This window comes from Toxoplasma gondii, chromosome XII (assembly GCF_000006565.2).
Source record: "Toxoplasma gondii ME49 chromosome XII, whole genome shotgun sequence".
In the NCBI taxonomy this organism is placed as follows: Eukaryota; Apicomplexa; class Conoidasida; order Eucoccidiorida; family Sarcocystidae; genus Toxoplasma; species Toxoplasma gondii.
In genome coordinates this window covers 1,983,798-2,006,386 of record NC_031480.1, presented here as the reverse complement: position 1 = coordinate 2,006,386, position 22,589 = coordinate 1,983,798, and the positions used below count along the sequence as shown (strand labels likewise).

Below are 22,589 nucleotides of genomic sequence, written 5' to 3'. Positions count from 1 at the left end.
CACCGAGGAAGTATTCCCACCCGGCCTCACAATATTTCAAAGAGGATCCGCATTTGCCCCGAAGCACTTTTCTGTGGGACCGAGAGGATGCTGCCGCTGAGTGGCTGGCAAGCGCTGAAGAACTTGCGAGGACCTACGATGACAGGAGTGGCGACCAAAGGCAAACTGCAGTGACTTGCCTGAAAAACCACGACACGGGTACCTGCGTCATGTTTTCTTTTGGTGGGTCCGACATCGACTGGATATTTCCTCCGTGGTTGTCCGGATCCTTCCCCCCTCCCTTCCCTCCATTATCCCCAATTTGTTCCTTGGTTGAGCTTCCAATGGCATCGCCGTTGAGTTGCATTTCTGGTGGCTCACCGCTGGTCTCAACTTCCACTGATCAGCAGGCGAATCGGAAACAGATGTGGAACCCTGGTAAAGGAGAGAGGGAACTGCGTCCCGAAGGCTGCGTCACTGTTGGAGGGATATGTGTCGGACCGTTGCCGTGCTGCAAAGGAGCAGTCTGTATGTCACAGCCTGGATGGGCCAGCACAGTCCCTACGTGCTACTCCGCAGGATCCACAGATCGGTACGAAAACACCTCATTCGCCCAAGACGAACCAATTCAGGACGTCGCCTACCTTTCCGATTCGCTTTGGTTCAAGAGGCGTTGGCCCCAGACGTCACGTTCATAACTATAGAAACGCGGTTTCATTCGTCATAGCGTCGACCACACACGTCTCACTACTTGTTCTTCGGAGGGAGCCTGTCAAACTGTTTTTGAGTTTGCGTGTGAAGAGTGGACATGCGCTGTGTGGTAAATCAGCCAACTCTAGATGCAAAATTGTCGCTTCAGAGAGCGAGATGGAAACAAATCTACTTGTCTCCGGACCCAAAACCGTATAATTTTCCTTCCAGTTGCCTCTCCGATTTCGCTTCTTCCGATCGCGATGCGACTGCAGCAGGCGCTTCAAAGTTAATCTAGTAATACCGACCATCCACCATACTCTACAGGTCCCTTTTGCTAATTAGCACCAGGCCTGAGCTGGTTCGTGCCATGTTTAGAGAAATTCGCGACTTTTGCAGTGAACTGTGTGAGTACAGTGGCAGGGCAGAAACGGTTGCTCACTAACTACCAAACCAGATTCACATGTGCAGAAGCGAAAGGCACAACTTCCACCAGCGGCGCACGCGTGACAGTCGAAATGTAATCAGCCCCACCTGCTTTTCTAACTCTGCGACGTTACCGTGACATCGTCTAGGTCAACCATGAGAAGGGTTTCCAATGTATTTTAACCAAGGTGCCACAATTGATCACATCCCGATTGATCAAGTCTGCCTTCCCCCGAAGCTCAATGAGCATGCCTCCACAAGTCCCCGACCGACGCGGCATCAACACGAAGATACTTGCAGTTGAACGACGGTCTTAGCCACATCCCTTTCCATGCTCACGAGGAATTTCAAAACACCGATACACGCAGTGCGAGCAACTGTTCCTTCGCGTAGAGGCAACAGTACATGTCTCTAAAAAATTCACACTCTCCGGGGACTTCAACGCCGTTATCCGATCGACGATGGATTAGCACTGTGACAGCAACTTAAGCGTCGGCGCGACACCTGGAGAGGAGCCTCTCCGTAAGATACACTAAAATTCCGTCGAGAGGAGCCAAAATCCAAAACTGTATCTTCTGTCCGCATTGATTTACACCACGAGGAGAGGGCACACATCTCGACTCAAGAGAACCTTGCGGAACACACACACGACGCGCGTTCGCAGGATTCTCTTCGGGACCGGTGCGTACTAGCGGCGCGTCGCTGTTGTTTGCATGCGCACAAAGTTTGACGGATTGCCGCTGTGCGCGTCAGAAACCTCAATTCTTGTCTCCGGTGCTTTTGTAAGCCCATCGCTGAAGATTCTGCAAGACTGTCGTCAGATCCGATTCGACTACAGTACGTGTTTCTCTCTTCTATGACGTCTCCGTAGTTACCGGCGAGGATTGGCTAAACCCTGTGTCACCCGTGCCACGGCGACCTTCGATTTGTGTGCTGGTGGCGTCGATGAACGTTTTCTGTTTTGGCTTTCTCTAGGCTCACGACATTGTTTCGAAAACCCCTTCTTGGAAATGAACTGGGAGACTCTCCGTCGCTGTTTGTTTACCGTTTCTCTCCCTGCACTTCGGATACTACCACCACCCTTATAGAGTACGACTTCCCCCGCAAGACCCATTACCACAGTCGGGGGTCACTGCTCGTTTTTAAGTGATGCCGAAGAACTAGTCTTTCGCACAAGTTGGAAGTCTAAGAACGGAGGCAATGGCAGAAAACGGACTGTCTTCTAGGGCGTTTATCTTCATTTGATACGCCTGCACTAGTAGGGACGGAGACGCTCGGCCGTTGGCAGCTGTCCCTCGGTCAGTTGGCGCATGGTTTGTTCTCTCCCTACTGTCTGTGTTCCATGACTTTCATTGCCTGACTGTTGTGCCTGTAAAGCTTCCCCTGTGAAAGAATGGGAGGGAAGTCGCCCCCAGTGCCGGAGGCAGCCGGTGTGGGCCGTTGGACAGATGGTGCTTCTTTTCTAGTCTGTGTCAAATCCGGGTTGTTTTCGTTGCGCACCGTTCTTCCTCTCGTTACCATTTTTTTCTGTTTGCCTTCTGAGACGCCTTTCTCCAGTCCAGCCCTCTCGAGCTTTTCTGCTGGGTCTTTCTCTCGACCCGATGGCGTGTACGGAGAACCACCACTTGCCTTGCCTGCGACTTTAGCGGCAGTTGCGTCTGCGACCTCCCCAGAACATTCGACCACGGATGAATCCGAAACGACCATTGAGAAACGGGGTAAAGGAGCTCCGGCGCCAGGCCACTCCGAAGGGAGAACGCGGGGCGCGTCGAGCTCCTCGGTCCCCAGCACCCAGGCAAAGCAAAAAGGAAATGCTACGCAGCAAGGACCGCCACATGAAACACCAGAGCAAGACTCGTCCCTGAGCGTGGCGGGGAGAGGGATGGAGATCAGCCAGACGTCGAAACATTCTGCTTCGCGTACTCTTTCGCGGGATGCGCGGCTCCCTCTGCCTAGCCAGCTCAGTTTCCATGGTTGGCTTTCGTCGGCTCTAGACAATAGTGGAGAGCAGCTGTGGGGGTCCTGGAACGGTGGCTCCTCTGAGATGAAGAAGGGCGCACGGACCGCGCGACCGTCTGCCCCTGGAAAGGCGAAGCCTGCGTTTCCTCGTTTGATATCCGCCGTGTCTTCTGGACTCCAGGAGACGAGCCCGGAGACGCACCAGGACAGTCTCCAGCAGGAAGCGTCGAGCGATACGTCCCAGTTGCTGACGAGCCTCAAGTCCGGTCTGCCGCAGAGCGCAGCGCCTACTGGGAGCGAACGGGATGGCTCTTTCGGAAGCGTAACCGAACCGGAGGTCGACGCTGCGGAGGGGTGGGAGCTCGAGAGCCAAGCTGAAGCTGTGGAAAAGGTGGAGGCATCTTTGCAGAAGAGAGTTTCGAAACTCACCGGCGACATCGACTGGCTTCAGAAACAACTTGACGGCGTTGTAGGCGACATGCAAATGTACCGGTCTGCGCTTGTCGATTTACGTCCGCAACGCAGCGTCGAGGCGTTTGAACAGATCGCCGCCGGAGGTCAGTTTCTTCCGTCAATGGAACGAGAATCGGAGAGTCCGGAGAGGCTCCAGTGTCGGCCCGGACAAGACGTCCGGGGATCAACTCAGAACGCAAAGAGAATGTTCGATTGTCTTCGACCCGCACGGGTCGGCCCCCGAGCCGGACCCTTCTGGACCTGGAAAACAGCTCGTTATCGAGAGACATTCGCGAACGTAAATATTCCGTAGGATAGTGAAATCCAACACTGTCAGCTGTCTAGAGCACATCACTGGAGTGGTGGTGTGCAGAAAGTGTAAAGAACTCGACTATCTGTACCGCGTAACTGAATTTTCATGTGAAATTCGACTTCCACTGTTCGTTCAGGAAAAGTCGATGTGTTGGAGATTTCTCCGGCCCACCGTTTTTCTTTCGTGGCTTCACTGTGTCGTCTCTTTCGGGTGTTCCCACACTGCCCTCTCCGAACTGCTGCGTGTTTCGTTCGTCCATTAAACCGAGTGCGTGGATCTACGCAGCTTTGTTCACCGCTTTGCGGGCGATGTTTTGCAGCCAGATGGTCTGCTTACTTTGTCGGTTCTCCTTTAGTTCAGCCGCTACTGTTGAGGCTGGCGCCTGTATGGTTGCTCACAATACTACGTGAATGTGGACATAATGTGGGCTTCCCTCTGTTCTGTGCTTGTGTTTGCTTTGGGGGAGGTACAACGCGTGGGGAGGTAGCGCTCTTCCACAAGCTACGCACGTGTAGGGTAAACAGGCTCCCACATTGCGCCTTACTACCGGATTGGTTTGTGAAACAATATAACCATTCTTTGTACTGTGGTTTATCTTGCCTTTCATAGGCTGCATGCCCATCGTTCACCGTATCTTCTGCTTCTTTGGTCAGGCCGGAATTTCCCTCACAGAACTTTTCTGGAGCAGCTGGAGAATGCCGTCAACGTTATGGACTCTCGCATTTCTACGTTCGTTCGCACGAACAGCACGCTCTTCGAGAGTCAGCTCAGAGAAGCTGTGAATCAGAGGTTGACGCCGCTTCGGAGGGTAAGAGGAACCAAAATGTTTCTCACAAAGGGAGTTCTCGACTTCGGTCTGAGCAGCTGGCAACTGTCAAAACAGAGAGAGGCTGATGGACGGAGGTGTAGTATCGCAGACTCCACGTGTTCATGTTGAACGCTCTGCGGTGATCACTCGGTGGCTCGTTTACCTGCGGGTTGTATCTCAATCCGAGGTTCCCTCGTTCGGGCACATCTCATGAAGACTGTCTTGCGGGACACAGGGGAGAGGGGAGTCCGGTTACTTTCCTGGGTTTCTCCGGTGCGCCTCGAAACTGCATTGTACGCGCTTCAGTCGCTGTGAAGTGGAGACGGGAGAGCGTTGAGAAACCAGGCAAAAGAAAAACAAAAGTGGAAACGCGAGCATCGGTCATCTCCGAGCTCAAACGTTTGCGTGTTCTCCGTCTCCTGTTCCGTCATTCGCGAGGCAAAAAGGTTGATCGAAGGGCCGAGCGACCGGCGTTTGTCGGCGTCTCGGTAGGCCTCCGGCAAAAAGCAGTCTTGTGGAAGCAGGGAGATACTGTAGTACGCTGGCTTTGGACAGTGGCCTTTTGATTTTCCGTGCTCTGGTAGGACGTAGTCGACCTCTCGTTTGCCATGTTGAACGCGTCGGACACGTCAGTCGCCCTGGCCAGCGAGCTGGATGACATCTCCAGGGGTGTCAATGTCACCATTGACCGCCATGTAAGTGAGAAACATAAACTGGTCTGCTTTTAATCGGTTCGAGGCTCTTTCCTTCGAGAGAGGCAGGGAAAACGTCACCGCCGGGGCAACTGGAACACACACACACACGCTTTGGTCGACTCCAGCACTGCCAAAGACGTAAATGCCATTGGTCTGTCGTCGAGTTTGTGGTCTGAGTTGTTTCCCTCTTGACCTGCAAGCGTATTCATAAACACAACTGGTCGTCGAATATAACAGGATGCGTCTGAATATAACGGAACAAGCTGTAAACGAAGGACTGCCAAAGTCACACTTCAAATTTACTTTCATTATTTCACTAACCGTGTTCTGCACGGAGTGTCGGAAGCGAAGACTGCATGTTAGCGCTGAGAGAAAGATGTTCTTGTTTTTCAGGCGTCCACCTTGGTGTGTGCTGGCGAGATGCCATCAGAGTTCGATTTTTCGAGTATCAACACGTAACTGTTTCAACATATTTTCCACTTCTCGTGTGTACAAGCATGCATCTTTTTGAAAAGGGGTGTAGTTTTTTTTTGAAACACATCGATTCACTGGCGTCGTCGGCAGCCTGTGGGTGAATCGGGTTGGCTTCTCAGTTTGACCGCCTCTGGCGACTGCGAATTTCGACCGCTCTTCCGTTCAGTATTTTTGCTGTGCGCGCTTTTCGGCGTCGGTTACCCCACCTTCGAGCGCCTTCATTCTAGTGATACTTTCTCCGTTTTTCACTCCGGGGTTTCCCCTCAATCTCCGGCTGTGCGGGTGTCTCGTCCAGGTCGCTGATGTAGAGCTCTTCAAGGATCGACGTGAAGCCGTCTACGAAGAAGACATACGGCAAGAAGAGTACCGCATCAGGGCTCGCCTCGAAGAGCTGAAACAGTCGGAGCAAAGCCGCATCAACCGGTCCAGTCTGGAAGAACAAATTCTGTCGGCGGCGGTGGCCGACGCGGTGCATGAAATGGAGAGACGCGGCGTGGGGGTCCTCGACGTCAGTACAGTCTATCCTAACAGCGAGGCAAAGAAGGTTCTCGAGCTTCTCCTCTACATGGTGGCTAAGCAGCAAGACCCATCGTGGGAAGTGTAAGTTCACGTGAGCGTCTTTGTCTGCTCGTCCTGTGAAGTTTTTCCAAGTTTGCTGCGCAGCTTTGACCAACGCGTTCTATGTAGATTTGCCTTCTATATTAAAGATATGTTCGGAGATACTCTAAATCTATTCCATGTGAATACAGGTTCTTCACCGTATTTCAGTATTTCGTTTGTTGTATTCTTGGCCTTGCGGAGCATGTGACAGGTGTGGCCTCGTTCCTGTCGCTTCAACAACTCGTTTAGGTGATCGTCGTCTGCGTTGTCTACTGGTCACCTTTCCCACTGTTGTGGCATTGTATATTCGGCGCCACGCACATTGGCCGCTGGAGGCAACCTTGCGCGGCGTAGGATCTTAATCCGTTCATGCAGCGGCCCCCCTGTGGCTTTTCCGAGACCGTCGACGTGTGGCTACACCCGTCACATGCGTTCGCCTCTTCACCGGCGCCTTTTTAGGCGGCGTAGCAGTGACGGGCTCTCGATTGGCCACGCTGGTTGGAAACGCCTGCGGCGCCGATCCTCGATTTTTCCGCTGCAGCGAGCACCGTGAAGGAGGATGTATTTGAGTGTTAACTGGTTTCAGTGTAATGCCTCGAGCTCTATTCATGTCGAGCGGTCCTCAGTGATCAGTCCCGGTTGTAGCCGTGGGTTGTATCTCGATCGTCCTAAAATGTGGGTACATCTCCGTCGGACTCTGTCACTCTCGGACTCACGTTCTGAACGAGGAGGACCCTCTCGCAACCCCAAACGCCGGTTTTGCAGACGAATGTGTGCGGCTCTACCCCAGAAGCCCCACCCCACAGTGCTCACTTGTTTTTGTTAGGTTATGTGGCCTTCCATCTTGCAGGCTTCCGATCGTGCTCGTGACTGCCCCTCCGCCTCCACTCCCCGTACAGCCGCGCCCGATCAGCGACTTGCTGGTGACTACGGTCGCAGGATCGCATTCGGGCCACGAAGAGGCGACGCGACGAGGCGGCGGAGACAATGAAACCGAGTTGGACGATGCTGGACGAGGCGCGTCGCTTTTGAGAGGCGAGTTGAGTGAGTCTTCCCGGTCGGCCACATCCTTCCACTCGTCGGAAGAAGACCGGGGAAAAAACGAGAGTGGAGATGAGGACATGAGGAACGGCAGTTTAGACGAAGCCAGGAGGTACGCAGCGGAACCGGACTGGGTAAAGGACGGAGACGAGACCGACACGGCTGACCTGCAGAGAGGGGCTGAGGACTCAGGGAGCAGCGTCGAGAACCGCAGGAGAGCGAACAAGAAGCCTTTGCACGAACAGAGGGTGCGAGACGGGGACAAGAAGCCGGAAGTCGCAGACGACGCCCGCGAACCCGAAGGGGAGTCGCCAGCGGGCGAGGGGGAATCGCGGCAGCTGTTGAGGCGCGGTCACGGAAAACAGAAGAGCCCCAGACGCGAGAAACGCGGGAAGAAGAAAGGAGTTGCCGACGCCGGTGAGGGCATGGAGGAGAAACCTGGGGACATCCAGCGAGGCGGGGACGGGAGGCAAGATCCAGAGCGCGAGGAGCGTTCGAGGAAAGTGCCTGAGCGCCGCCGATCGTTCTTTGGCAACTTGTTCGGACGCGCGAAGCGGCGTCTCCAGAGAGAGCAGAAGAACCACCCAGCTCACGAGCGCGAGGCGGAGATCTGGCATGCGCAGAAGGCAACAACGGCGAGGGCTCAGGGAAACCGGGAGACTTTCGGAGACTGGGGCATGAAGCTGATCTACTCGTACGAAGGCGCGAGTCAGCCCGTCGAGCCGGAGGAGTGGACGAACGCGACGCAAATGCTCCCGCCCTGGGTCATCCGAGACGCGGCTGTCGACGACCGCCCCCTGTATGCTCTCGTGCCTCCGCTGGCGACGCTGCAGCGTCTCGTCTACGAGCACTTCCAGGCGCTGCCCCCAGTGCATCTCCCCGCAGCGACTTCCGCGCGTGATCCCGCGACGGCGGTGAGCGCAGAAATGGGTTCAGATCCCCGAGGGGGAGCAGGAGGAGAGGGAAGAGGTTCAGCGAAGCTAGAGCCGGTTGAAGCGGGACCCGAGGCCGAGAACCCGGCGACGAGAGTTGCCGAGGTGCTCGACGCAAAGCAGCTTGCGGCCGATGTCGCCGATGGCGAGAAAGATCCTCGCGAGGAGGGAGACCCTCGCGACGAGGAAGAGCTGCAGATGCGGCTGCAGCGTTTCAGCGAGGAGGTGGCCCACGCGGAGGACAGCCATAGGCTGGAGAGCACGGACAGAGTGGAAGAGACTTCGAGAGCAGCATCGAAGGAAGGCGGATACTACGTCTTACGAGTCAGCGGCCTGGTCATCGAGTCGTACTTCTTCTCAGCCGACCACCAGATCACTTCAGTGCCGACGTTCTACCCCGTTTCAGAGCCTGTCACTGGGTTCGGCCCTTTCGTATCGTACGCGGAGTACGGGGCACAGTTCATGAAAACCTACACAGACTTCCAGCCGCCGTTCCCTTCTCTCTCTCCCGTGGGTGACGACGCGGACTTGGTCGGCGCGTGGAGCGGCAGCAAGGTCTTGCCGAGCGAGGCCAGAGAGTATGACACGCTTTCGCGGTTTCAGCCGACCAGAGCCCTCCCGCTGGATGTGGCGATAAAGAAAGCAGAGAAGCGGGCGAAGCGCGCAGGTCAGAGAGGCGCTGCATCGTCTACCGAGACGGTGGAGTCGGGGAGTCCAGAAGACCAGGCAGACGAGCAGGACCTACGTGTGCCGGCTGAGGACGGCCTTGCTTTGCTCATACATGTGCAACAGGAGACTCGAGGCGAGGGCGAGAGCAAGCCTGAGGAAGGGGAGATGAACAGAGAAAAGGGGAACGGAGTCTACGGCGGCTTCAACCCGTTTGTGTGCTGCCTCAATCAGTCCAGCACTCAGCTGTCCGAGTGGTGCGTCGCTCCTCAGAGGAACGTTTTCGCAGACGGCGGCGACGAGGGCGCAGAGCGAGACCGGGAAACGATACACACGCCCTCTTCTCCGCCTGAGGTCTCCTTGCCGACGTTGAACTCGGTTGAGACGCAGGTCTCAGCGACAGCGGGGCGGAAGCTCGAAACACCGGGCTTCAACAGTGACAACGAAGAAACGCTGGCGTCAAGCCGAGTCGAAGAATCTGGTCAGAAGAGTGGAACGACGCCGGGCACCCGCTCTGAGAGCGCAGCTCTGTTTCCAACGGCCGTGGGAAAGCGAAAGGTCTTGGTGGTCTACCTCGGACCGCGAACAGATGGGCTACCCCTGCGCTACCAAGCGGGGAATGGGGGCGAGTTGCGGCGTCTTCAGTTGACCCAGAGCAGCGTCGAGACGCTTGTCCAGCATCTGGACGGCGTCTGCACTGCCGACTTCTCTCGCAAGACGGAAACAAAGGGCGACAGAAAACAGAGCACGAAGAAGCAAGCGGACGCGCAGAAGCGAGCGCCTCAGATGCCCAGCTGCACAGCGCTCGACTCGTTCGTCCACGCTCCTCTCGGGAGCCGGTTTTGGAAGCAACTCATGACGCTAAAACACGAGATGTACGTTTCCAACGCGTCCAAGTGGGCCACGTCCTACAACCGGAGACTGATGGACAAGCACCAAATCGACGTCGAGACCGCTTTCGCTCAAGAACTCCCACCACTCTTTCTTCCTCTAAGCTCCTTTTTCCAGTGAGTTTGACGTGCTCTTTCTAAGCTGCTGTCAGAGTCCCGGACAACTTATCGAGTGCACTCAGTGGATCGCTTTGCGGTTTTGGTGCTCGAAAAATTCCGCAATGATGTAGATACGCAAACGGTGGACTGGGACGGGGTTGAACGTCGCGAGCACATGCACGAGGAACGGTCACGCAGCTTTTTATTACAGAGATAGTAGATGTGCCACAGTAACACATTCGGCGCGTAGTGGGAACAAGGCAGCGGATGGGGTTGATCAGTTGCTGAAGAAACCTTTCAGTTGATGAGGCCGCCTGTAGTCTCGATAACTGCAGTTCTGCATGCCGCGTCAAAGGAGACCGTGCGAGGACGGCCCCGCGCAGTGCATTGAGGCATCAATTCTGTTTCTACGGTTTGTTGTCGCCTGACTCGTTTGTGCTCCTATCTGACATTTGTATTCACAAGTAATATAGTTGAAGGAGCTCAGTGGGTAGGGACTGAGGAGTCCAAAATTACCAGCTCAGGTCGCCTCAGTAGAAAGCAGTAACATCTGAATCAGATAAATGTACAAGGTTTTCTCGAAATGAGCAGATGAATAGGTTGTAGTCTTAAAAAGATAATCTGAATGCATCTAGTTGAATGTACCATGTCAAGGTCTTCCACGGGTCAGCCAGAGGTTGTGCAAGCCAGTGCGTGGCAAGGCACAGTTCCACTTCAACTGTGAGTGAATCACCACATGCTGCTCCACACTACCAGAGTGGCTCTGTGATCACCTTCCTGTTTTCCTGTTTGGACGTCCGCGCTTACATGCGAGTGGACGTAGATCGAGCAGTGTGCGGATCTGTTGGCAGTCAACCTGTATGAAGACGTAGTTTTTTGCGTGTCGGAAGGGCGTAGGAGAAGTGGAACCGTTTTAATACCACGCACCAGTAGAACGGAAAAGTAAGCAGGGTATTGTGGGATACTCTAAATAAGCTCTTTGTGGATACATATTTTAAGCCCAGCCATAACCGATACGGACACCTTTGCCGTTGTGGATCAATGAACTTCAGCGCTTAAAGCGGCCGCCAGCGGTCCAGTTTGTGGAGGGTGAACGTTGCAGTTCTGCTGTCTATATTTACACGGTGCAGCATCGAGTGGTGTTGTACACCAGATGCGGTAGGCACGTGTAAGCTGCTGTTGCCGCGCATGCTTGCAGGGAAAATGTCTTGCTGATTCGCATCCACGTTGCGGCCTGTCCCTCGCGTCGACGGGGCAGCAACGAGTTCGCTGTGCCCCCTGTCTCCGTTCTCGAGCGCGCCGTGTATTTGATTGGGTATCCAGCGGCTGGTCTAGCGGCGGTGGCAGCCTACAGTTACGCGACGAGGACGCAGTCAAAACTCACGTACGTTGCTTCATAAACTTTCCCTTGAGTGGTTTGTCGTTTGCCGCAAGTCGCGTCTTCCTTCTTACGTGTGTCTGCTTTCTGACGCACCGAGAAGGAACAGTGGTTTCCTAGCTTGGACGAACAGCTGACAGCTGCTAGAGATGTTCGAGTAGCTCAAGCAGCGTGTCTCTTTCGCTTCTCCCATCATGGAAGTCCATGACAATCTGACAAGAAACCACACTCCAAAACTCGAAATACTTTTCCGTGCTTCAGTCGCTCTTAAGCAACATGCCTGCATCTGTGTGTCTTATTCTCATCGTCTGCGCTGTCTTTCCACTGCTGTGTCGCTCCTTCTGATCTACCTCACGGCTTACCGACTTCATGCAACTCGCTAATTCGTTCCATTTGTGTCGGCCTACTTCCCGTTCTTTCAGCGTCATAGCTGATTTCGGTTCTCTGTGTGCATACGGTGCACATTTATACTTCCGTCAGAGGCGGCTGCCTCTTTCAAAGGCGTCGTTGTGTAGTTCCTGCTCTTCTCTGAATTCCAACAAAGAAGATTTTCGCCGGGTGCCGCGACGCGAGCACGGGAGACAGCTTTACCAGAGACACGTGTCTCGCTGGTGCTTCAGTTTCCCTTCGGTAGAATTTGCCGCTTCTTTGTCGTTCCACGTTGTTTCCTCACCCTTTTGGTTGGAGTGTGCGTTGTCCGGCTCTAGGCAGCCAAGCTGTGGGAAAGGGCTTTTGCAAATGTGAAACTTTCTTTGATCCGTTGCTCGAAGGACAGGTTCTCTATCGTCTACGGTTATATTGCAAATATTGTGTTTTTTCGTTTTCAGTAGCGCAGTGGTTCCGGCTTTTGGGTGGGGGCTACAGCGCATTTGTTTCTGTTCGAAAGTGCAGACCCCCGCTGCAGTCCTCAGGCACGAGGTCTCGAACTAGACTGAGGTCCGCTGTTCGTTGCCTTCGGTGTTTCAGGCGCCTGAAAGAGACTGCAAAGGCGGCGGCAGCCGAGGCCTTCCCGCACTACCAACCAGTTATGTCCGCCATGCAAACAGCGACAGCAGAAGCAGGCTTGTGGGGTCGAACGTCCGGCGCGGGTGAGGCGTCGAGATGGATCGCCAACGTGCATGTGAAGTTCGGGAAGTCCTCGACGTCCTCGATCGATCTCCTCGATGCCTCCCTGCGGAGCAGCCACAGCGACGTCGGCAACCCAGAGTCGCGTGGCGGCAGAGAGCAGTTCTGGAAGGTGCATGTCCACGGCGAAGAAAAGAGGCGAAAGCAGCAAAATGGAGGCAACGAGGACCCCTTCTACATCAAGGGCGTACAGGCAGGCGAGGCGGAGGCGGCCGTCGAGTGTGCAACCATGCCCAGCATTGTGACTCGCGTCGGGTCGCTGATGGAGACGCGAGTCATTCCAAGGCTGTACGCCAGTGAACTGCGAGGGCGCAAAATCCTCGTGACGCTTTCCAGTGACCAAACTCCGTTCTTGGGCGAGCGTTTCTTCGCTGGGGACCGGATGGAAGAGGCGTGGAAGCAGGTGAATCTCATGCCCACGAGAAACCACGTGGCGGAAAAGAAGAAACTCAAAGTCAAAAGGACGACCAGCAAGAAGACAGACCCTGCCGCCGCTGCCAACCTCTCGGTGAAGAAAACTGTAGAGGTCCTAGACGCAGAGAAACGCCGCCCAAAGGTACTCGAAATGCCGAACCTGCTCGTTGAGAATGCACTTGAGGGAACGCCACACACACGCCACCGCTCTGAGGAAGGCAAATGGACACCGCCGGAGCCGAACGCGCTGCCGCTCTACAACGACCACTCGCTGTCGTCGAACGAAGAGGAAGTGGCGCCGAAGGAGCAGGATCCAGGGGTGTCCAAGGCCCCAGAGTCAAGAGCGCCAGAAACCCCAGAGGCAATCCTGCCTGAAGAGCGGATGCCATTCGGGCGTACGGTCCAGGAATCAGTGAAACGAGAAGGACAGGATTTAACGACACCAAAAGGACAGGCATTAATGACATCCGAAGGACCAGATCTGATGACGCCCGAAGGCCAGGAATTAATGACACGAGAAGGATGGGTATTAGAGGCACCCGAAGAACGAGAATCAATGACATCCGATGGACAAGAATCAGTAGCACCATATGGACACGAATCAGTGGCACTAGATGCAGAAGAATCCGTGGCACCAGAGGAACACGAATCCGTGACACCGAAGCACTCGGAGGCACTGACGTTTGAGCGTCAGAAGGAAATAATACCTGAGGCGGACGAATCCGTGAGACCGCAGCACTCGGAGCCTCTGACGTTTGAGCGTCAGAAGGGCATGATGCCTCAGGCACACGAATCCGTGACACCGAAGAACTCGGAGGCACTGACGTTTGCGCGTCACAAGGACATGATGTCTGAGGAGGACGAATCCGTGAGACCGAAGCACTCTGAGCCTCTGATGTTTGCGCGTCACAAGGACATGATGTCTGAGGAGGACGAATCCGTGAGACCGAAGCACTCTGAGCCTCTGATGTTTGCGCGTCACAAGGACATGATGTCTGAGGAGGACGAATCCGTGAGACCGAAGCACTCTGAGCCTCTCATGTTTGCGCGTCACAAGGACATGATGTCTGAGGAGGACGAATCCGTGAGACCGAAGCACTCTGAGCCTCTGATGTTTGCGCGTCACAAGGACATGATGCTTGAGGAGGACGAATCCGTGACACCGAAGCACTCGGAACCTCTGATGTTTGCGCGTCAGAAGGACATGATGCCTGAGGAGGACGAATCCGTAACACCGATGCACTCGGAGGCAATGATGTTTACCCGCCAGAAGGAAATGATGCCCGAGGACGAAGAGACACCGACACCCGATGTTGAGGATCCAGCTTCGCTGGATGACTACACGCTGATGAAAAACACGCGTGAGCTGATGAACCTCGGTTACGATGGCTTCGCATCAGCTGAAGAGATGGTGACACCCGAGTACGAGGAGCTCGGGTTATTTGATGTTGTATGAGTTCTAGTTCTCGGTGACGGGGAAAACGCTCCTGTTCGTGGACTTGATGTATTCGGAGTGCAAATTGGCGAGCATATGGACTAAAAGGAGAAACAAAGATAAGTCAACCGATAGGACTGTGAGCCGTGGCCACTGAGAGAAATGATAAACAGAAATAGCAGAGGCAGGCGGCGATGCCGGTTTCGGAGCAGCCCGCTTGCCAGCCTCTTTCGTCGTGAAAAACTGTGGCAATTTTGTGGGGAAAATTAAATGCGTTACCGCTTTTGGAGAGTCATTCACGATTGCAGAAACCACAAAATACTTTCGTTGGCTCCCGGGCGAGGGAAGTGGCACTAGAGTTGCGGGCTAGCAGGAAGGAAGAGATCGCGAGCCAGCGGAGCCAGAACAGGGAAGAAGGGCAGTGTCTCACAATGAAGAGTTGTGATGTTGAGGAGTGACATGTTTTCGAGGGGAAAGTTGAGGCTAGAAGACTGATATGGCAAGTGCGTGAGCCATGATGCTGCCTTTTCTCTTCTGTCCATAAATAAAAAATTTTTTTAATTATGAGCTTGCCCCAGGCCGCAAACGAGACTGCGTGAATCGCCAACGGGGAAGCCGTGCCTGTCAGATTCGTCGAGAGGGTGCTCCTTGACAGTTTCCATCGAAGTTGTAACAGGGAAGAGGCAACGGTCAGTGTCCTTTAAAGGGTGGAGAAATGTGAGGTCTTTCTGTTTGATCTTGTTAATGACGTAGAGAGACTGGAGAGAGAAGAAGCAAGCCGCGAGACAGCTCTCACCATCGTATTCGTTCCGTGTTCGTGTACGATGGTTTCGTGCACTCCTGTATTCGTGCTTGTATAGAGACTCTGCTGTTCCTTTTTAAAGAATATGTAGCTTGCACAGAGCCGAACGTCGAAATAAACGACAGCATGAAGGGGTGTGGTTGTAGACGGTGGACCATACATCGGCGTGAGGCGCGCTCTTTGGCATTTTGGGACGTCCTGAACGTGTCGCGTGCAATGTTTCCTCATGTGATGGTTCTAGCCGGACATCAGAGACGCGTGTGCGTTCGCTCCCCACCTCTACATCGAGAAGTATTCGATCTCAGGTTTAAAGAACGCTTCAAGGTGTACCACCAGATGTTCGTTGGACCCAAGCAAAGTGGCAGATCTTGCCAAAATGTTGAGGCTAGGGTTCTCTTGTTTTGGAGGACGGTGGCCAAGCTGCTCGAACCTCCACAGAGTTTTTCGCTGAAAAGCCGAAACTCCTTTTTCATTCCTTCCTGAAATTTCCAGCCGCTGCCCCTTCTTCTCGTGGCAACTTTCTGTGCTCTGAAGTGGAGAATGCCAAACCGCACCTGTTGATCACCACCTCGAAATGTGAAATATTCCCTCTTCATTTGCGCTTCTTTGCCGTGAAATGAAAACATGCTGCTTTCAGCGACACCCGCATACGTCGAAGTGAATGAATTTGGTGTAGTGAGCAGCGCGATCCGGCACCTCTCTAACCGCTTGAGGACTCGACTGCGTGCAGCCAATCCAATACGTCTTTTATTAAGCGGCTGGACGACGGATTTGTTGTATACCATTAGCTTCCGAGAGAAGATTGCACGATTTGCAGAAACAAGAAACAATACACCGTGATCTGTGGAAAGTGTGTACGCTTGTGTCGCGCCCACAGCTCCTATACGTGAGCTTCCGTGGAAGCACCGGGAAGCCGTGATAAACAAAGGAACTGACGAGAGAGAGGGGGAAGAATACTAGCCAAATGACTATGATATTGGTACAGCTTGTCTGCACGTGACGGTAGTGTTTTCGGAACGCCATCATTTGTACACAGCCAACTCTGTTCTCTTGCACTGCCACATAGAAACTGCGGAGATGCCTTAGCGGTCGTCATTCATCAGCCCTTCTGCCGCAGCTGAGATAACTCGGCCGACACCATGACCTACACATGGGCGTGCGGCGTTTTAATTCCAGAATTTTTTTACAACTGTCATGTGCAGAATCCTTAAGATGACGCTAAATCCTGGTACATGCGTAGATAAGACGCCTGATCCTACCGACAGACGGTTTTACCGATCTCGCATGTGTCACGAGGGCGGGCTGCCGAGACGTTTTCGCAATAGGAAAAAGGAATGTTTCTGACTGATGAGCAAAGAAGCTTATGGACAGCGAACATCGGAAAACGGACTACGGATGTTCACGCTGGGGGGACATCTTGGAGAAGACTGTTATCTTCGCTGTTTTTATTACTCTAGGCATCGCAGTCTTGTCTATCCCCCGTTGTGTTTTGTTCTGTCTGTTTATTCATTGAGTTTCGTAAACTTTCTCCTGTTCGCCCTCTGAAGGGGTAGCGCTGCTGTATGACCTTTCGTATTTTTTCGCGCGATCAGATCTTCCACTTTTCTCTGCGTAGTTTCCCTCTGAGTCCTTCCACCTTTAGCTCTCTTTTCGCTTGCTTCTCCACGCATTTTTGCACTACATCAACAGTTCTACTCGGAGATCCTTCAGGACCGAGACTCAGGGAGACCGCTGTATCTGACGAGTTCCTCGAACTCCTCCGGAGGAATTGTGTGGCGTCTCTTCACGATGCTTCGGGGGAGTGGCGGATTTTTCAGAATCATGAACCTAAAAACAGAGAACAAAAACAGAGTGGCAAAACCTCTACATTTTGCCGGGTGGCCCAAGCCGCAGGAAGCGACATGACAACGACGAAACAGCTGAAAAAACGAACCAACTCTGGACACAAAGACGAGACTCGGAGGCCCCTTGTTTGCTTGAAAAACTGATTTGCAGTTCTTTGAGGCCATGAATCGGCCAGTTATATTTTAGATACTGTTCCTCCAATGTTTGTCACAAAAACCTGACAAGCACACTGGACTGGCGCCTTCGAGGCGTACCGCCTTGCATGCAAGAAGAGTTGTAAGGCCCCTGCGGGTCCTAGGGAAGCTGAAAGCCGGTGTTACCGTCCCTAACTGAGCACGAAAAGTCTGTACCGCGAAACGGGAAGGACAATTTAATTGAACGATGGTTTTTAGCTGGGAAGTTAGTGCATCGTTTGAACAAAGACAGTGCCTACAGATAACGTGGTAACTTTTTTTTCGAGGCGTCTGCGACACTGCCTGCGTTTGTTGCAAGTTACCTGCCCCCCGGGACGACGCGGGAGATGGCCTTCGCTCTTCGAAACACAACTTGCAAAACCCCAATAGATAGGTTTAGAAAGAAGAAGCAGTTACGGTATCCTCCGTACAAAGCCGGCATCACGTCCGCTGCCTGACCTTTCTCTACTTACAGCGTAGGGGTGTTTTAGAAAGAAACCGTTCCACGTTTGTACACAGTTAGTACCCTTTTTCAGGAGGCACTTACCTGATGATATTGTCGTCCAGGTTCAGCTTCACATGCAAGTAGTGAACTGCGGAAGGCAAAAGATCAAACGTCATCTCCACCACATGTGCACTGTCTTTCTTCTTCACCCGGTACGCTAGTCGACGATATCCTCGGTAGGTTACGCGAAGGCTTCGACCTGAGGAAGTAAAAAGACATGGTAAAGGCAGAATTAGAAAGGTGCAGTACAACGCAGACTGCGAGCGCTATCACATAACAAGAGAAAAACCGGTGTCGACAAAAACGAGCGCCTCCTCACGCGCCCCTTTTCCTCCAGGAATACACACGCCAGAACGCGATAAAACAGAGGGTGCACTTCACGGCTGATGGTTATCTTAGCCTTGCTCTGCAGACCTAGTGGAACTTTGATTCGGTGATCAAAGCAATCAAGATCTGAATGGACGAACTCGTAAAAAACACTCGTGACAGTTCCTCCACTGCTTGCACACACACACACACACACATATCCGTACGCACAAAGGAATCTGTAGCTGGCTTTCTCCAGAGAATGAAGGACTTTTGTATCCCTTCAGAGACTCAAGGTTCGGAGTGCCTCTCCCACAAACTACGTCGAGCTTCCATTTCCCAGAACCATTGAGTGAGTCAGTTTGCGGGGTCCCAGGCGCGCTGTGAGGCAAGGCATCACAATGCGCGGGGAGGTTCAGAGGGCCACGGCCCGGATGCGTGCAAGTGGCCGTAAGTGCAAAAAGTAGTTCTAGTCCAAGCCGGTGGATGGTTGATGTCTCATCATCCGGTCGATGAAATACAAAAAAACGGTGGGAAGAGAAACACATGAATAGCTCTGAATCAGTCGACAGACGCAAGCACACGGTATGCCATCCAAGTTCGATTCTGCTTTCCACGACCCCCGCGTTACGCGAATGAAGTGCACAGGTAGCCTGCGAAGAACTGGAAAACAACGCGTGGGTTTCCCTACAGCGCCACTGCTGAAGCTGATCCACGTAGGGGCGCACAGCTTCCTTGATTTTCGGGACTGAGAGCTCGGGGCGGAAGAGAGCAACGACCCGATACAGTCGAGTTTCAGCAAGGCCATGTCCGCCTGCGAAAGGAAGAGGAACAAGGAAAAAACAAAACAGCAGAGACTGTTCCGCTTGACACATCACAGGGCACTCTCTGCAATTCGGCTATCCACGCTGTGACCCGAACCGCGACCCATTGTTCTTACGGGGTCGACGTCCGAACCGATAAAGGCACCCCTGAGTCTCCTCTGTGTTCGCTTATCACTCCGCCGTATTGCACGGCACACTTACACCAAGGTGTATGCATATGGATCTTTATACATATGTGTGCGTGCGTGTTTCCCGCAACGTACAAGAGCATGTAGATGCAGAGACATGTCGCCAGATGCAGACGCCTGCAGATCTACGAATGTGCATGCAACTGTGCACAAGGGTGTTCCTACAGCCAAAGACCCCGGCACCCTGGTCTCTGTTTCGAGGCAAATGACATCTGAAAGAGATGACAGAATGGCTGGCGCCCCGAAAGAAGTTGCAGACCCAGCGGCAGTTCTGCATGCGCGCTAAGCATCGTTTTGTCCCAGCCCTTCCAGTCTGTGCATGCAGACGCACACTTTTATAAGCCACGAAAATCCCCCCTGGGCCTAGACAGGCGACTGCGTGCATGTCTCTGCGATCGCTGACAGCGCCTTCACAGGGTGTGGACGCCTCTCAACATTCGCCAACCGACGGGGAAGACACAGAGAGAAGCGTTTTCTCCACGAGGAAGGACCCAAAAAGAAGGGTGGGAGACGAAGGTCAGCCTACCGGCAACAACCGACGGACGATGGTGACTCAAGTGCGCCTCTTTGTCAAGTTTGTGGCGGGGCACGAGGAGCCGGCGTGGAAGAGGAAGTTCTTCGCTTTCGGTATTCTCCGTGGCGTCTTCCGTGAACGCGAACGTCTTTGCAGAGCACCCCAGCGCTCCCGCGCGTCCGTCTGCGGCCCTCTCTCGACGTACCCAAGCAGAAGCGTCTCCACGCTCAACAGACGACTGGGTTGCATGCACCGGCGCTTCCCCTCCTCGGTTGCCAGAAAGCACCCCACCACACGACGAGGAGAGGAGGCACGGAGACGAAAAAGGAAGGCGTCGCACTTGCGCCACAGCGCGGCGGCGCGGCGAAGCGAGCCGAGACGGCCGCCTCCCGCTGAATGCGTCAGAGACGTCGCTTCTGGATGGGCCGCCTCGTCCTGGCGGCCCCAGGAAAGAAGAGACGCGAGTGGCGTCTTCAGACAGCGAGAGCGAGGGCGCAGGAGACTCCCGGAAGACGAACGGAGAAACGAAGAAATCCGAGGCGGCCACAGAGGCGAAGAACACCGACGACAAGGACGCAGAGAGAGACAGCGTCAAGAAGGGCAACCACGAGGGGAACTTTGACAGAGTCGCTGGTCGGCCTCGACCCCAGTACGACGGAGAGCCTCCTCGCGACGCGGGGCGAGGTCGCAGCTCCTCTGCAAAAGCCGGCGCAGCCACCCTGGGAGAGAGAAGAGAAGCGAAGCCAGGGGCTCCCACCAAAGATGAAGCCGCAAGAGAGGAGGAGGAAGGCAGCACAAAAGCAAAGGATTGACAGCGTGAAGAGTTCCGCATGACAGACAGAAGACTCGCGCGTCTCGATTCTTGAGTCCGGGTGCAGACGAGGTCGTGAAGTCGAGAAGCGGTGACAGGCGCGGCAACAGCCGAGAGAGGACCAGGTCGAGAAAAGACAGGAAGACAGGCAACAACCCAGAGAGCAGCTATCCACCGACGTCGTCGCTGGATCACGTGGCGCGCGCCCTTTGCCTCTTCTGGAAGGAAAGCAACGCTCGAAGTTGAATAAAAGGAAACACCTTCCTCACGGCTCGGACAGGCGACTGTCTCGACAGCGGGCAGTGTCCCGGTGCTGCGGGGGAGATCCCGCCGCCTGGAGAGAAATCCGAGGACGGAGACAGGAGCGATGAGACACGAGAAGACCGAGACAGCGAGTGCCAGACAAGAAGAACGCGCGAGGCAAGAGACGCGGAGAAACAGAGGAAAGGAACAAGACAAAATAGCCAAGGAGACAGAGAGACATAAGGCAGAGGCCCAGCGAGCGCACCGAGATAACAAGCAAGGCAGCTTGTGTGCGCGGTTCGCCGAGGACGCAAGAGCAGATGCAAACCCCGGGAAAAGCAGACACGCAGAAGAGGAGAGAGAACAGCCAAGCAAAGTCCAAGTTCTCTTCCTTGCGCGCCGGCAAAGAGAAAAAGACGAAACACGACAAAGGGGCAATGCAAGCAGAGGCTCCCTCTCAGAAACTGGAGTCTGAGCAGCCCCAGAAGGACTCCGTCTGCGGCAGGAGACAGAATATGGCGAAACTGAGTTTAAAGAGACACCGGAGACGGCACGGCACCCCACAGGGAGATGCGAGAGAAGCGAACGCGTCAAGGACAGAAGAGACGAAGAATGTTCGACTGTAGATCCAGAAACAGCAGGGTAAATAGAAGACGACTGCGGATTAGACACGAGAGATAGCATTCCCCGATGATTGAGTATGGTCTCTCGCGAGAAGTCACAAAACGCGCCCAGCTGGGAAGACTCTCGAGGCAGCGAGAGAGACAAGGAGTCTGTATCTTCGACGGTAGCTTTCTGCGCCTCAGCAGGGAATAACGATGACAGAAAACAGATTCGCTTTCTCCTGGAACTATCGCAGACAAACGGCGACCTTTTTCGCATGCAAGCAGGCCTGCCAAGCGCCCTTCCCTCTTGAAGAGAGACAGCGGGAGACGCAGAGATAGAGGAAGAAGTCGAAGCAGCAGCATTCCCCAGAGAAGCAAACGCATGGGAGAGAGGAAACGACGGATCCTCCGGGTACATGCAAGTCGAGGAGACAGGCAGAGACACAGGCAAGGACAGTTCAGGGGGGGTGAAGGTGCAGTGAGAGAAAGCGACAGAAAAAGATTCTGAAGAATCGAGAGAAGACAATGGAGAAGTTCCGGAAGCATGCGGAGACAAAAAAGAAAGGCGCTGTCGTCTCAGAGCTTCCGTCGAACCAGATTCCTCTGGACAGACTTCAAGAAGTGCCACACAAGCATTCTTTGTTTCCTCGTCGCGCCTTGTAAGAAGCTCTGACTGATTCAGTGTCTTTTCCTCTCTCCTCTGCTCCCGCGGCCTGGAGAGAAGCAGAGGCGCCCCCTCGTCGTCTCGGTGGGGCTCTTCGATTGCTTTTTCTTTGACGTCATGGCAAGCCTTCACATGATGGTCGTCAGTTGTTTCTCTGCTGCAGTGACAGGGCGGCCTCCTTCGTCTCCAACAAGGGACATGACATCTCCAGTTTTCGCACGCGTCACCCTCGTCTTGATCTTCGCTCTCCTGCGTCTCCTCTCTCGCCATCGTGGTGACGAGATCAACAGCGAAGGAGAATAAAGGAATGTGGAGGAGCGACGGCTCTCAGTCGACAGCCACGGATTTAAGGTCTCGGCTTTCCTTCTTCGACTCTGTGCCTTTCCTTCTGCTGTCTTCCTGTTTTATGAGTCTCCTTTCCTCGTTACATTCCTTCTTCTCTCCCCTCAACCTGTCTCTTTTCCCCGGCTTGCTTCACCTCTCGGACCTCACCTGCAGCTTCTCTGATCCCAGGCTGTCCTTGGCAACTCAAAGTCTAGCCGAGAATTCAGCGCCCAACAGACGTCCTTACGTGCCACCACAGATGCACGGGCAGACACAGTCCGTCCTTTTTCTGTTCGAACTTACTTTTGGAGTCCTCAATGCATGCAAGTTCCTTTGTTTCCAACTCTGTCCGCCTTCTCCTGCGGCATCGCCTGCGTTTGCTTCTTCCTTTCAATGTCGCTTGGTTTG

General features: G+C 54.1%; 2 protein-coding genes across 2 annotated transcripts; one reads left to right on the top strand and one right to left on the bottom strand.

Annotated features, from left to right (window-relative positions):
• Nucleotides 1-1,850: 1,850 nt before the first annotated feature.
• TGME49_217680 (hypothetical protein) lies at nt 1,851-16,487 on the top strand. Its single transcript, XM_002371294.2, has 7 exons — nt 1,851-3,611; nt 4,474-4,628; nt 5,213-5,323; nt 6,093-6,397; nt 7,248-10,043; nt 11,224-11,409; nt 12,370-16,487. The coding sequence occupies exons 1-7, from the start codon at nt 2,489-2,491 to the stop codon at nt 14,396-14,398; spliced, it is 6,705 nt and encodes a 2,234-aa protein (XP_002371335.2). The 5' UTR covers nt 1,851-2,488; the 3' UTR covers nt 14,399-16,487.
• Nucleotides 16,370-22,586, bottom strand: RPS6 (ribosomal protein RPS6). The gene is made up of 5 exons (XM_018779780.1): nt 22,485-22,586; nt 19,547-22,423; nt 18,700-18,822; nt 17,745-17,901; nt 16,370-17,006 (listed from the first exon to the last, which is right to left on the bottom strand). The coding sequence occupies exons 2-5, from the start codon at nt 22,125-22,127 to the stop codon at nt 16,886-16,888; spliced, it is 2,982 nt and encodes a 993-aa protein (XP_018634863.1). The 5' UTR covers nt 22,128-22,423; nt 22,485-22,586; the 3' UTR covers nt 16,370-16,885.
• Nucleotides 22,587-22,589: the final 3 nt, after the last annotated feature.